The 12,953-nt window shown below is 53.2% G+C and overlaps 1 protein-coding gene across 2 annotated transcripts; it reads right to left on the minus strand.

The window, feature by feature from the left end:
* Positions 1 to 210: 210 nt before the first annotated feature.
* On the minus strand, positions 211 to 12,315 carry SNX1 (sorting nexin 1). Of its 2 annotated transcripts, XM_033070589.2 has the most exons (16): positions 12,167 to 12,300; positions 10,209 to 10,280; positions 9,018 to 9,120; positions 8,020 to 8,150; positions 7,430 to 7,496; positions 6,351 to 6,394; positions 5,349 to 5,490; positions 4,798 to 4,876; positions 4,470 to 4,545; positions 3,676 to 3,789; positions 3,455 to 3,548; positions 2,302 to 2,507; positions 1,562 to 1,705; positions 1,129 to 1,209; positions 755 to 826; positions 211 to 621 (listed from the first exon to the last, which is right to left on the minus strand). In XM_033070589.2, the coding sequence occupies exons 1-16, from the start codon at positions 12,296 to 12,298 to the stop codon at positions 571 to 573; spliced, it is 1,608 nt and encodes a 535-aa protein (XP_032926480.1). In that variant the 5' UTR covers positions 12,299 to 12,300; the 3' UTR covers positions 211 to 570. The 2 variants fall into 2 exon arrangements, with proteins under 2 accessions (XP_032926480.1, XP_032926481.1); XM_033070590.2 differs by lacking the exon at positions 10,209 to 10,280 and having other exon boundaries at positions 12,167 to 12,315.
* Positions 12,316 to 12,953: the final 638 nt, after the last annotated feature.

Below are 12,953 nucleotides of genomic sequence, written 5' to 3' on the forward strand. Positions count from 1 at the left end.
CACCGCTGAGCTCAGAGCCTAAAAACGGCTTCGCTAGAAGAAAGGCAGAGAGCCAAAGCCTAATCAAGAGCGGGGACAAGTGACCAGAGTAGTGTCCAAGGTCACCTCTGTCCCATCACAACACGGGGGAGGTTCTGCTGCTTTCCTCACCCTCCACAGGGTGCACTGTTACCCCTCCCTGCTCCCAACACCCTCAACACCCAGAGCCTGTTTGCCCTGATAGAAGTTTTATTACAGAACTTTAATGGCACTGCAGGAGTAAGATAATTGATTAGAGCCTTAAAACCCAGCCTGAAAAATAGATATTTGCCAGATCTCATTAATCCCCTGACGGCCAGTCTTGTCTGGAAGCAGGAAACTAGTTTCTCTTCAGTAAGAAAATATATGTTGCTAAATGAAAAATATACAGTTAGAAGAGTTACTGGGTCGCAAGCTGCTCATCTGGGGGTGACACCTCTACCAGCTCCAGCATGTGGAATGAGGGGTCACTCACGTGGAAAAGAGGAGGAGGTATAGTGTATATAAAAAAAAAAAAAAAAGGCAAAATTCAGATTTGTTTTCTCAGTCCAATTAAGAAATGGCCTTGGCTTCGGGCAGGAACGCTTCCCAGTACTTCACCAGCTGCAGGGAGGAAAGGGAGAGAGTCAGGAGCTTTCAGAATGGAGCTGCAGTGCAGGAGTGCAGGGGGTTATGCTTGAGAGATTCACAAGCTTGGCCTGAACTTGGACGTAAAATCACATAAGGGGCCACTCACCTGTTGCTGAGAGTTTAATAACGTCTCAAGGTATTTTGTGACATGGTTTCTGAAGTCCTTAGATTTCTCTTTCTGCAAGAGATGGGCATTAGGCTGGACCAACCACAAAAACCCTCCAGATTTTGGGAGGGGGAAAGAGAAACCAACAGGATTTTCCTGTTCCTCCTGGGGTCCCCCAAGGAGACCAGCACACCAGACACAGAAGATCTTTGCCCACCCAGCTTCATTTTAATAGATTCCCTGTGGGGAAGCCCCCTCTTAGCCAAAAGCCCTCAGCAATACCCCAGCTCACACATGTTGGGATTTAGGGATGCTGCTGTGCTGGGAGGAGGGGCAGGAGCCCAGGTCAGCCCCAAGGGTGGCCCTAAACGTACCTCAAACCGTATCACTTCCTTGCGGATGACAGCAGAAATCCGCTCAAAGTCCCTTTCGTACTGTGTCACCCGGGACTCCCACTGCGGAGACAGGAAGTGCACTGTTTGGGGGCAGAAGGAGCTCCTGCTTCCCTCTCCATGGGGGTCTGGAGCCACGGCTGTACACGTGAGAGGTGCTGCTGGAGCAGAGCTCAGTCCTTCCAGCCCTTGTCACCACCCTGACACAGAGGTCACAGCAGGCAGGACCACGAGCAGCCCCTCCTGCAGCCCCACTCAAGGTTGGCTTAGCCCTTGTTGCAGCTCGGCCAGACAGCTGTCCCTCCTGCTTAGGAGGTGTGCCCCAGCCCAGAAGGTTCCTTCCCCAGCCCAGAAGGTCCCCCACTGGAGCATGGAGGGCAGGAACAGAGCAGAGACCCCACGCTCCATTCCCTACCTCTGAGATCTCATCCTTGGCCTGCTGCAGCTTGTCGGGTTTGTTCGCCCACAGCAGCCTGGCCTCCATCTCCCTCTTTTTCTGGAGCATGGTCTGGGCATCCTGCCACCGCTGCCAGGTCTTCATGCGCTGGTCAAAGGCTCCCTGGAGGGAAGGAGAGGCAGAGGTCTCCTGACAAGGCGACACCAAGGGGACACTGGAAGTCCTGGACCAAAGTTGAGCCACAACACAGATTGGGTCCTGCTCTGGAACATCCACAGCTCCCATATGGATCAGTGGACCAAGGATATGGTGTTCTGGCCTCTGTAGCAGGATGGGATCAGCCTACTGGACTTGCTACTCCCATGGGATTGCTTCTTCCTAGTGCACCAAATGGGCTGTGTGGACTTGATGCCCAAGTTCAGGAGCATCAGGACTTAGGCTCTGCTGCAGCAGGCACGTGGCAGGTCAACTTTCACCACCTCTATCACAGGTTACAGCTTCAGCCTTCACCTCTGGAAGAGCTGGGGTCACTCACAAGCCATGAACTTGTTCCACATTCCCTCTGGAGAACAGCAGCATAGCCAGGCCTCACAACCATTTTCCAACCAGTGCACACCTGGACAACCAGCAAGTTTTCTGTGCCTGAAGAGGCCATGCCCTGCATGCCCTCTGCTATGTCCTATGCTTGAGTTTGGAAGATCTCCTGGCATCCCTAAGCCTAAGATTGGTACGAGGAGCGGGAGCAAAGGAGTCCTTACCCTTACAACCGAGAGCAGGCGGATGTAGTCCCCCAGGAGCTCAGCCAGGAGGAAGAAGTCATTGTTAGCCTGTTCATGGTGCAGCTGCTCAATCTTCTCCTCCACCTCAGCCAGCTGGGACAATGCCCGGGATAGGGCTGTGTTATCCTCTGAGCTTCCCAGCATGGCCAGACTCTTGGCAAACTGGGCTGTGTTCAGTGCCAGCTCTGGGGAACAGGATAAGGGTCAGGAGATGGGCCTGGCTACACCAGGAGCTCCCCAGGTTCAGCCCTTGGAGCTGCCTTTCCATAGCTCCAGGAGATACCAGCTGGAAGAGCCAGCACTGGCTCAGTCAGAGCTAGCAGCTTCCAGCCATGAGGAGAAGGGAAGGAAGGGAAGCAGCCAAGCGGGAGGACAAGCACAGCTTTGCAGAAGTCAGTCAAAACAGGAAGGAAAACATCCCCAAGCCCAGAGGATGTCTCAAAAAGAATAAGGTCATCTCTGCTCAGATTTGCTATAGCAGCCTTTAGTCCCATGAAGATAGGGTAAGGGAATTAGGGTTGATCAGCCTAGAGAAGGCTCCAGGGAGACCTCAGAACCCCTGCCAGTACCTAAAGGGGCTCCAGGAAAGCCAGAGAGAGACTTGGGACAAGGGATGAAGGAACAGGACAAGAGGAAATGGCTTCTCACTGACAGAGGGCAGGGATAAATAGGATATTGGGAAGGAATTCTTCCCTGTGAGGGAACTGAGGCACTGGCACAGGTTGCTCAGACAAGCTGTGGCTGCCACATCCCTGGAAGTGTCCAAGGGCAGGTTGTATGGGGCTTAGAACAACCTGGGATAATGGAAGGTGTCCCTGCCCATAGTGGAGGGGGTGGGTAGAATGAGATGGACTTTAAGGTCCCTTTAGCCCTCCAAGCCATGCTGAGATTCTATGATCCCACAGGTTCCCTTCCACGCTACCATCCCAAGCTTGTGGAGCTGGACAGAACTGGAGTAACCATTTTACATCTGTCTCCCAGGAGGAAGAGACAGAGTCCTTTATAGCACTGTCCCACCTCCTTGGAAGTGTGTGTCCCTGGGACACCTGGCCCTGGTGACCCCCTCCAGGCACAGCACAGGGTTTGGCTGTCCCAGCCCAAATGCCAGAGCGCACGGTGCTGATCCGGTCACCTTTGCGGTGGTTCACCAGCGTCTCCACCACAGCATGCAACTTCCGCAGCCGCTGGTCCTCACACTCCACCTCCTGCAGCTTCTCCTCGAACCACTGCAATGGGTAAATACAGAGGTGATTCCCACAGGTGGGGTTTTCCCTGCACCCAAAGCTGGAGCTGGGAAGAGCATATGGCTCTGGAGCAAGGACAGGGACAACCCTGAGGTGCCCCAACGTTTACCATGTCCGATTCATTCATCTTGATGGTCATTTTACTGACAGCATCCGTAGCCTTGTTGAACATCTTCATTATTCCTGCTCCACTCAAGGTCTGGGTTCCTACTGCCCTTGGGAGCTGGAAAGGAATAGGAAAGTTTGCTTTGCCATAGGAGATGGAGCTAGGCTGGAGAGCTAGGGGTGTTCACCTGGAGAAGAAAAGGCTCTGGGGAGACTTTAGAGCCCCAATGAGTGCCTAAAGGGGCTTCAGGAGAGCTGGAGAGGGACTCTGAACAAAGTCTGGAGTGACAGGAAATGGGCTTCCACTGCCAGAGAGCAGGGACAGATGGGATATTGGGAAGAAATTCTTAGCTGTGAGGGTGATGCGGCTCTGGCACAGGTTTCCCAGAGAAGCTGTGGCTCCTCCATCCCTGGAAGTGTCCCAAGGCCAGTGGAGGAGGCTTGGACACTGGGATAGTGGAAGGTGTTCCTGACCATGGCAATGGGTGAAACAAGATGGGCTTTTTAAAGTCCTTTTCAGCCCAAGCCATTTCATGATTCTGTTTTGCCCATGAGGTAACTGTTGAGTGATTTCTCCCTGCCCTTACCTCAACCCACAAGCCTTTTGTTTATTTTCTCCCTCATGTCCAGCTGAGGGGATGGTTCAGCAGCTTTGGTGGGCACCTGGTGTCAACATCAGTTCCCACTTGTACAGGGTTCTGCCACTTCCTGCTGAGCTTTGCAGGATCCCATCTCCTTAGCTGCTCAAGTACCACTTCCTTCAGCACTTCCAAGGATACTTTACTCCACACTACTGACCTCCTCCTTCTCCAAGAACTCCCTGACGTCCGGGTCCTGCAGCATGGTTGGATGGCTGACCACTCTCCGTAGGTACCTGTGGGAGGAACAACTCCAGGAGTTACTCTGGCTGTAGCAACTCCAGCTCTGAGCCATCACAGCGACACAGCTCGGTATTTACTCCAGAACAGCAGTTGGGAAGCTGGAAATCAGAGCCAACAACTGTTCTACTTCTTCCACCATTTTTCCTATCTCCCTGGTGAATTTGGTGATGCCAGCATGAAGACCAGACCTGGCAGACTTCTCTGAGGTCCCTCACTCAGTTCAGGGACAGCCAATGGGGTCATACCTCTCTAGAGCAGCCCGACGTTTTTCTAGGAACTCTGCAGAGGAGGAATCTTCTTTCCCAACTTTCACTTTGGTCATGCCTAATACAGAAAGATGTGATTAATGAGCTGCTCTAAACTCTACACACAGGGTAAAGTAGTTTATTGCAGACTACCAGGGTGACAGTGGAGGAGAGGAATCTTACAACAGGAATTAGACTTTGGGAATTTGAAATCTGTTCACACCCAAGGAATTAGCATTCAGGAAAGAGGCAAAGCAATGGGCTGAACTCAACTGAACAGCAATTCAGTGACACCACAGATATTTTACTCTTCACCAAGCAGATGGGGAGTCATCTGTGAACTCCATCAAGGATTTAAGTCCAGAGCTGCAAGTATGGATCTAGAGCTTTGTCTGTGCCACAGAACTCCAATTATTTTCCCTGTCTACACTGCAGTTTACCTGTCAGCTCTGAGACTGCTCTAGACCAGTCCTCGGACAAGAGCTCACCACCAGAAGGACTCACAAGAGCTGTGAAGGACCAGCACTGGTGCTGTGCAGCTCCTCACTCACCTATTAGGCTCTTCTCGGGCGGTGGAGGGACAATGAACCCATTCTGGGCATGTTTCTCCGACAGCTTCTCATAGAGCCCCAGGAAGTCACTGAACCTCCTTTTGACTGAGAACTGCTTGCTCCTGAACATCGGCATGCTGGTCTGGGGAAGAGATGACAGTTGGGTCACACTCCTCCAGGAAAGCCTGCCCCTGCCAGCTCTGCCTGCTGGCACCTGCAGCATGAAGTGGGACAGTACCAGCTCTGCAAGGCATGAGCAGTGAACCGAACAAGTTTGGGCCCAGGTTTTCCAGAGTTTCCCTCCCAGCTGGGTTCTCTTTGGAGCCACCAGCAGCATTAATGGCATTTAATAATGAGCAGCTGTTCCTGCAGCATGGGCTGTTCAGTAAGCCCTCCCCACTGTCTAATCCCATCATCCCTGCTCCACTCAGGAATAGGGACACACCCCTCAGGTCACCTAAAGCGTACCGGGGCCACCATTGCTTTGGACTGAGTTTGCAGAGCAGGAATTAAGGATAACAAGTCCTCTAGTCTCTTCTTCAGGCCATAGGTTGCCTGTAGCCCAGCAGTCAGTACTGGCTGTTGGAGCAACTCCAGAGTCCTGCCCAGGAGTCCAAAGCACTCTGCAGAGAGCACTGAGCTCAAGTCAGCTCAATCTGATGCTCTTACTGGCACAGAACCTTCAGCAGCAGCCCTGGGCTCAGGAATTTTCCCCAATGGATGTCATTCCTGCTGCTCCCTCCAATGTTGAACATCCCTACCAGCCAGGGCTGCAAAGAAGTAACTGGTTGTGAAAATAAAGCCAGTCTCCTTTCAAATAGATTCCAACCCTATTCCTCAGCTAGGCTCATCCTTTTGTGGATTATAACTTCTGAATCCACAGAGTGAGGCATTCAGGCCTCCTGTTTATTTAGGTCACTGCTGGCTTGGCTAAGGACATGCAGTTCAGCTGCCTTTAAGCATGGAAAATAATGGAAAATTAGACAGAGGGGTTAGACATACCTGTGTTGACACTTTGTAGGCTACATAGGCATTCATGCCATCCCCTACGGAGAACAGAAACAAGGTGTTGGGATCACAACATTACACTTTCCACTATTCCCTGAACACAAAGCACAAGGCTCCTGACCTTTTCCTGCCTTGGTGATCCCGATTCTGGGTCTGATGGAGCCCTGGATCTTCCTGCAAAATCAGAGGCAGCAGCATCCCACTGCCTGGCCCTGGACTACTGCCCAGCAGCCATTTCCCAACCTGCATATGCCTCCTCACACTTCCTACAGGAGCTGGCACTTGTGCCAGTAGTGCCTAGGCTGGCTCCCCACATCTGCTCAGACCCCAACAATTGGGAGACTGTAGGGCACATGAAACAGTCTATTCATGGGATGCAAGTCAGGCTGGATGGGGCTGGATCCTGGAACACCACAGGCAGTTTTGCTCCAGCTCACACAGAAATCCCCTTGTTCACCTGGCAGTTCATCTGAAGGGCATCCTCCCAGCTCCTCTGCTACTCTTAAAGATACATCTGATTTATACCTCTCAGTTCCAGAGATCACAAGCCATGGAATGGGGAGCTGCCACTCGTGAGGCTGCTCTGTTGGCTGGGATCAAATGTCACCTTGGGTTTTCTGCACCCCAGGAACTTCCACATGGCTGGTCATGACACTCTGACCCCTCTCCCAATAGACACAAACCCTCTTGCTTCTTATTTTGAAGCCAGAGTTGTTTCCCCGGCAAGCCCGGCTTCCAGGGAATGTACCAGAGCATGGAATAACGCACTCACTTTCAGGTTAAGGGAATTTTGCTTACCCCATGCCAGCTCCACACAGGGCAGTGCTGCCTGGAGGGCATGCCAAGTTGGTCACCACAGTGCCAGGCACCAAGAATCCAAAAAAACTGGCTCTGGGCTTTCTAGAACCTGCCTCTGCCTTGCTTATTCTCACCCTAGGCTTTGTACAGGATCATTTCTTGAAGATAGCAGAGATGTTATTCAAGGATCAGATTTGTGCTTAGAGACAGTTCAGAGGCCAGAGCTACCAGGCCAAGCCTGGTTCCCCTAAACCTTTCACTCTGCAGTAACTCACCAACTTTCTCTGGGTCACTCACTCCCACAGTTAGGTCAAATTTGTCCTCCTGCTCCTCTTCTTCCAGCTGTTTCAAAAAAACACACAGAGAAAGCAAGTCAAAAACAGGAAACCAGGGTTCAACCCTACCTAAACCATTACAGTGAGCTTGTCCCCCTTTCCAGGACACCTCTAGCATCTTAGTCTGGCCAGGACCATTCTACAAAGCCTCCCAGCTCCTCATGTCCAGGTAAGGATCCCAAACTGGGTTTGTCATTTCTAGCCCACTATCTGCCCAAACTGATGAACAAACTGCTCAGTCCCAAGAAGAAACTTCAGCGCTCTAATTCACAGCTTGGACTCTCATCCAGATCCACCACTATTATAGTTCTGGAAGCAACCTGGACCTCCACACAAGCAGGAATACCACCAGGCTGACCTGAGCCCCACTCCAGTGGACTGATGGCTCGAGATACAAATCAGGACATTCAATAAGGCAATAACATATTAATTACATCATTTAAGATTCACTTTTACAACCAAGTACACAGAGAGGTTCCTGCCAAATACAGTTTGAAACTCACAGGACAGTTTGAAAGAGCAATTCTCACCTCCTCATAGCTCTTTGAAAGGTTTCCAGAAGAACTTGCTGCTATGTCTAATGAGGGCAAAGGATTGGATGCTTTGGCCACCTCCTTCTGGTTGTTCTGCGTGTTGTCAAGGGACAGCTCCACAGTGGCATCTGTCAAAAGAAGTTTGTAAGGGTCAGCCTCTCTCCTGGGGTTTCTGGAAAGGCAATTGCAAATATTCTCTGATTCATGGGATCTAGGTAGTAGCAACAGCCTTAATCAGCAAAGAAATCCATAGGGAGGACACCTGTAAGCACTGGAGACTGGGAAGAGCACAACAAAGCACCCTCACTGCAGCAAGAGCATTTGATCAATCCTGCTGGAGAACATTATGCTAAACCAATGAACTTCTTATTCCAGAAGGATCCAGGCATGAGCTCTCACTGACCACCTCCTTGATATGTTGCAGCTCCTTGAGGAGCTGCACCTTGGAGCAACTAAAGCCACACAGATTTTTTACCTGGTACATGAGCGAGCCTGGGAGGAAGGCTCCTTCCCAGGTCACCACTTCACCTGAATGATGTAAAAACTTCCATCTCTTAGCAGAAGTATCTAGAACTGACTCTCAGTCCATCATGCCTGGGCTGGGGAACGTCTGCCCTCCTCATTTCCCCCTGCTGAGGAGGGTTGTGTTTCCTGTTTCTCTAGTAGAGACCTGGCTGTTCCCAAGAATGCTTCTTCCACTGGAGAAGGTGGAGAAGCAAAAATCCTTTAACTCTGAGGAGACACTCATCACCTCAACACTTCAGGTAACGTAAGCAACCCCCATTTTAATCCTCTTCAGCTCCCAAACAGTCAGTCCTGTGGCAGGATTATCCTAGAGACCTGGCGGAGGCTGCTCCAACCTTCCTGAGCACAACACCAGAGGAAGCAGAACCAAACGTGCCTGAGATAAGGACTTATGACCTGCTTTTGGTTATGGATATTTTAGGACTGTCACTGGCTTGGAGCTGAGAGAGGCCCAGTGCACACAGACTCACCTGCAAATAGGTCCTGATCATCCTGCTCCACATGAACTCCATTCTCTTTGGAGGAGCTGCTCACAGGGAGAGGAGATGCTGCTTTCAGGACTGGGGAGTTGCTCTGTGAGAGGATTAAAAGGTCAAAAACAGGTCATTCACACTGAGGGATGGAGCAGCAAACCTGTCCCCTTCCTTGTCCACCACCCCATGCCCTTCCGCATCACCCTTTCTGCCACTTTCAAGGGCATCAAGTGCCACACCAAACTCCAGGGCCAGTTTCCACCCAGAAAGGACCGTCCTGGCTGCTGGAAGCAGGCTTGGGGACAAGGGGACAGCCCACCCGAGAGTTTTTATGCCAACCAATCCTCCCCACCAGAAGACAGAGCTGCTCCAGCATTACAGATGCCTGCATCACAAATCATCCCTCATTTTGCAGGCAGACAGATATCCCAAGGAAGAAGGGGACAGCAAGTGCTATTCTGTAGGTCCCAGCAGAGAACAGAACAGGTCTTTGATGGGCAGTAAATGGAGCTCTATTAGAGACTCTGAACCAGCAGCTCCTTGGCACTCTCTCCAGTAAGGAAGTACCATCGGATCACGTTGCTCCTGAAGGAGAGAAGCCGTGCTGAGGCAGCTTTTCTTTGAGGTGGGCTCATGCCTTCAGGTGGTAAAAACAAAACCATCAGAACACTCACTTGATGGCAAGAGCTTCTGTATTTTAGGGTGTTTTCCTAGAGGAAGGACTGTTCCCAGCTTGGATCACAGCAGTTAAAGGCACAAGTTATGCTTGTTTGCAATGGAGAGAGGGCAACAGAGACCACCCTCTATGCCAAATATCCCCCCAGGCCCTCAGGGATCTTCAGACTAGTGTCCAAGCCAACAAGAGGACTGGTATCAGTGGTGACCTATGAGGAAAGGGTCCACACAGCTCCTCTGCTTCCCCAGGAAATCTTTAGGCTCTTAAAGAACCCCACTGTGCATGGACAAAGTGGTTTTCTACCACAACTGCTTCCCAGTTTGCCTTATATTTAGCTCCTCAGACATGAAAGCACCACGCCCTGTTCCTACTTCTCCATCTGCTGCTACAGAGGAGCTATGGTCTTGTTAGATCAGCCCATGACATGACACCAGTCATCTCTGGGGCCAGATTCAGCACTCCCCTACATCACATGTGGGGGCAGAGGTTCCCCGTACCAGCCCGACACTCACACAGGGATTTGGGAAGAGCTGATCCTTGGGGGCATCCCTAGAAAGGGCCGTGGTCACACAGGGATCCAAACTCTGCCAACAGACAGATGAGGTCTGGGTCAGACCTGAGTAGAACCAGACACAAATGCTTCCTTGTTGGCAATGCCCAGGTGCTGTTGAGCCGCCTGAGTGCTGGCAGCCAGGCAGATCTGCCTCCCTTGCTTCCCACAAAGTGTTTTCCTAACATTCAAGGGCAGAGACAAGCAAAGCCACCAGGTCACAAGAACAGCCACACATTAGATATGACAGTGGCTTCCACAACAAAACCAAACACCTGATAAGCCACTGTGGCTCACCAGCCTCCGCTTCCAGCACAGGGATGTCTGATTCCCATGAAATCCCGCAGCACTCAGTGGGGTCACAAACCCTGAATCCTCCGATTCTTCACCAAAGAAGGGTCCTGTGAAGTTCCAGACCATCTCCAGGACCTGGTGCCTGCCATAGGTACCAGCACCTTCCCCTTGCAGGGCCCAGGGTTGAACTTTCCCAGGTTTCCAAACATACAACCCAGCTGCTGTTTTGCCCAGAGCAGTGCGAGTTTCACTCTCACAAGGTCACAGTCCACCCACATTCCCCCATATCACCTGCTGCAAAGGGGAAACACAAGGACAGCTCACAGACATCAGGCAGGAGCTGCACCAGAAGCAGGGCAGTGATAGGCTCCAGCTTTGCATCAGGGGCAGGAGAAGCTTGGCCAGGTCATTCCTAGCAGGTTCATTTGGTCATGGCCACAATCTCCTGCTCAAGGCCTCCCTAGGCTAGAAAACTGCAGAATGTTCCTGGAGAACTTCCTGCCACAGACACCAACTCCTATGCAGCCAGCTGGATCAGGCAGGCTGCAAAAAGTCTGGGTGAGGTAGGCAGAGGCTCCTGTAGCACAGGAAATCAACCTCACAGCATTCCAGCCTCCAGGCTGCTGAAAGAGTTTCTGCAGCCCCTCTAGCTGAGATCCTCACTCCATGGAGAGGCTGATCCCAAGGACCAGAGGCCAGGGACTGACTGGGGAAACTCAGCTGACTGGGATTCAGCTTGGGAAAGCACCAGTCAGTGTTTTACCTCTCGTCCTGCCTGCTGCTCACTACCTGGAGCAAATCTGGGACAATACCAGCATGAATTACTGCCAACAACTTTCAGCAACTTGCACTTCCTGCACAGAAGATTGCTGGAAACAAGGAAAGACACTGACACCCTTCACACCTCTACCTTCAGCATTGATTTGTGCATGGTTTGCTGAGCAAGTACCACCAAACCCTCCAAGACAGCAGCCCAGCACAAAGCCCTAGTGAGCAGGGGATACTGGAAACCTCCTGTCACCTCATCCTCCACACCACCCTCAGTCACAAACTGAAGGTATTGTGGCAGCCATTCCAGCACCCTCTGGGTGTTGAGGGGACCAGAGCTGATGACGCTGGAAAGCAGATAGGGCTTCTTCCCCTAGTGAAGCCTCACAAGCTACGCAGCAAAGAGCTGTGGTTGCCATTGTAGGATGGTCGTGAGAGACCTTGAAGCCCACCTCCTTCCACCATCTGCCACGGGTACAAAACATCTTCCACCAGAGCAGGCTGCTCCAAGCTCCAACCCAGCTTTAGGCAGGAGTTCTGCACGAACGGAGAGGCTACAATCCGGGGGAAACGGGGAGCAGCTGAGCACAAGACTCCTCTCAATCCCACAGCCACGGGAGCCACTCTATGACCCACCCCCATCCAGCCCCACGGCTCCCTCTCCGTAGCCCCCCTACGAGGGTCCCCCTGAAGGGGAACGAGTCCAGAGGCATCGCCCCGTCCGCCTTTATCCTGGGGGATTTGCGGGTGTTTCGCACTATTTTCACCAAGCCTGGAGGATGTCCCGGGCAACCCCTCGCACACGGGCCCGGCCCCGCAGCGCCCCCGGGGCGGGGCGCCGCCCGCGGCCGCACTCACGCCGCCGGTGAAGATGTCCTCGCCCTCCGAGTCGCTGTCGGGGGGCCCCAGCCCGCGGTGCTCGGGGAAGGGCGGCGGGCGGCGCTCGGTCGGGGAGGGCGAGCGGGACCCATGGCTGCCGCCCGACGCCATCGCCGCCGCTTCCGCCCGCGCCCGCCGCGCCGGAAGCGTCCGCCACGCCCTAACCGGAGGGGCGTGGCCTCGGCTGCCACCGGGCTTTCGATTGGGCAGGGTCTCAACCTGCCCCGCCCCTGACGGCAGCAACAGCCAATGACAGGCGCTGGCAGGCGCCGCGTCGTCACCATGGGAACGGAGGTGCCGGCCGTACCATTGTGCCGGCGGAAAGAGGCGCTTCCTCCTCCTGGAAGGAGTGGTTGAGCTCAGAGCGCCGTGTCCCCTCAGCGCCCCGGCTGAGGTGGCTGCGGTCCCGCGACAGCCCGGGCAGTGATCCCGTGTCCCCTCAGCGCCCCGGCTGAGGTGGCTGCGGTCCCGCGACAGCCCGGGCAGTGATCCCGTGTCCCCTCAGCGCCCCGGCTGAGGTGGCTGCGGTCCCGCGACAGCCCGGGCAGTGACCCCCTGTCCTCTTGACCGCCCGGGGAGCACTCCCGTATCACCCAGAACACTCCAGGCTGAGCCCCTTCCCCCCGCAAAAAGCCATCCCAGGATGAGCCCTGCACACCCTGAAAACATAACCTAGAGCTGTCCCAGCGTGAAACCCATACCAACTCCAAGGCACCCCAGAATGAGCCCTATACCACTCCAGACACTGCAGAATGGGCCACATACC

This window comes from Catharus ustulatus, chromosome 12 (assembly GCF_009819885.2).
Source record: "Catharus ustulatus isolate bCatUst1 chromosome 12, bCatUst1.pri.v2, whole genome shotgun sequence".
NCBI lineage: Eukaryota > Metazoa > Chordata > Aves > Passeriformes > Turdidae > Catharus > Catharus ustulatus.

Bases quoted from the DNA above. Each gene is read 5' to 3' on its own strand.
- SNX1 (XM_033070589.2), bottom strand. From the start codon at position 12,298: ATGGCGTCGGGCGGCAGCCATGGGTCCCGCTCGCCCTCCCCGACCGAG. The intron at 10,281-12,166 runs GTGAGTGCGGCC...GTCTGTTGGCAG, and splicing joins AGGACATCTTCACCGGCGGC to AGTTTGGATCCCTGTGTGAC. The intron at 4,877-5,348 runs GTGAGTGAGGAG...TTTCTGTATTAG, and splicing joins GCCCGAGAAGAGCCTAATAG to GCATGACCAAAGTGAAAGTT.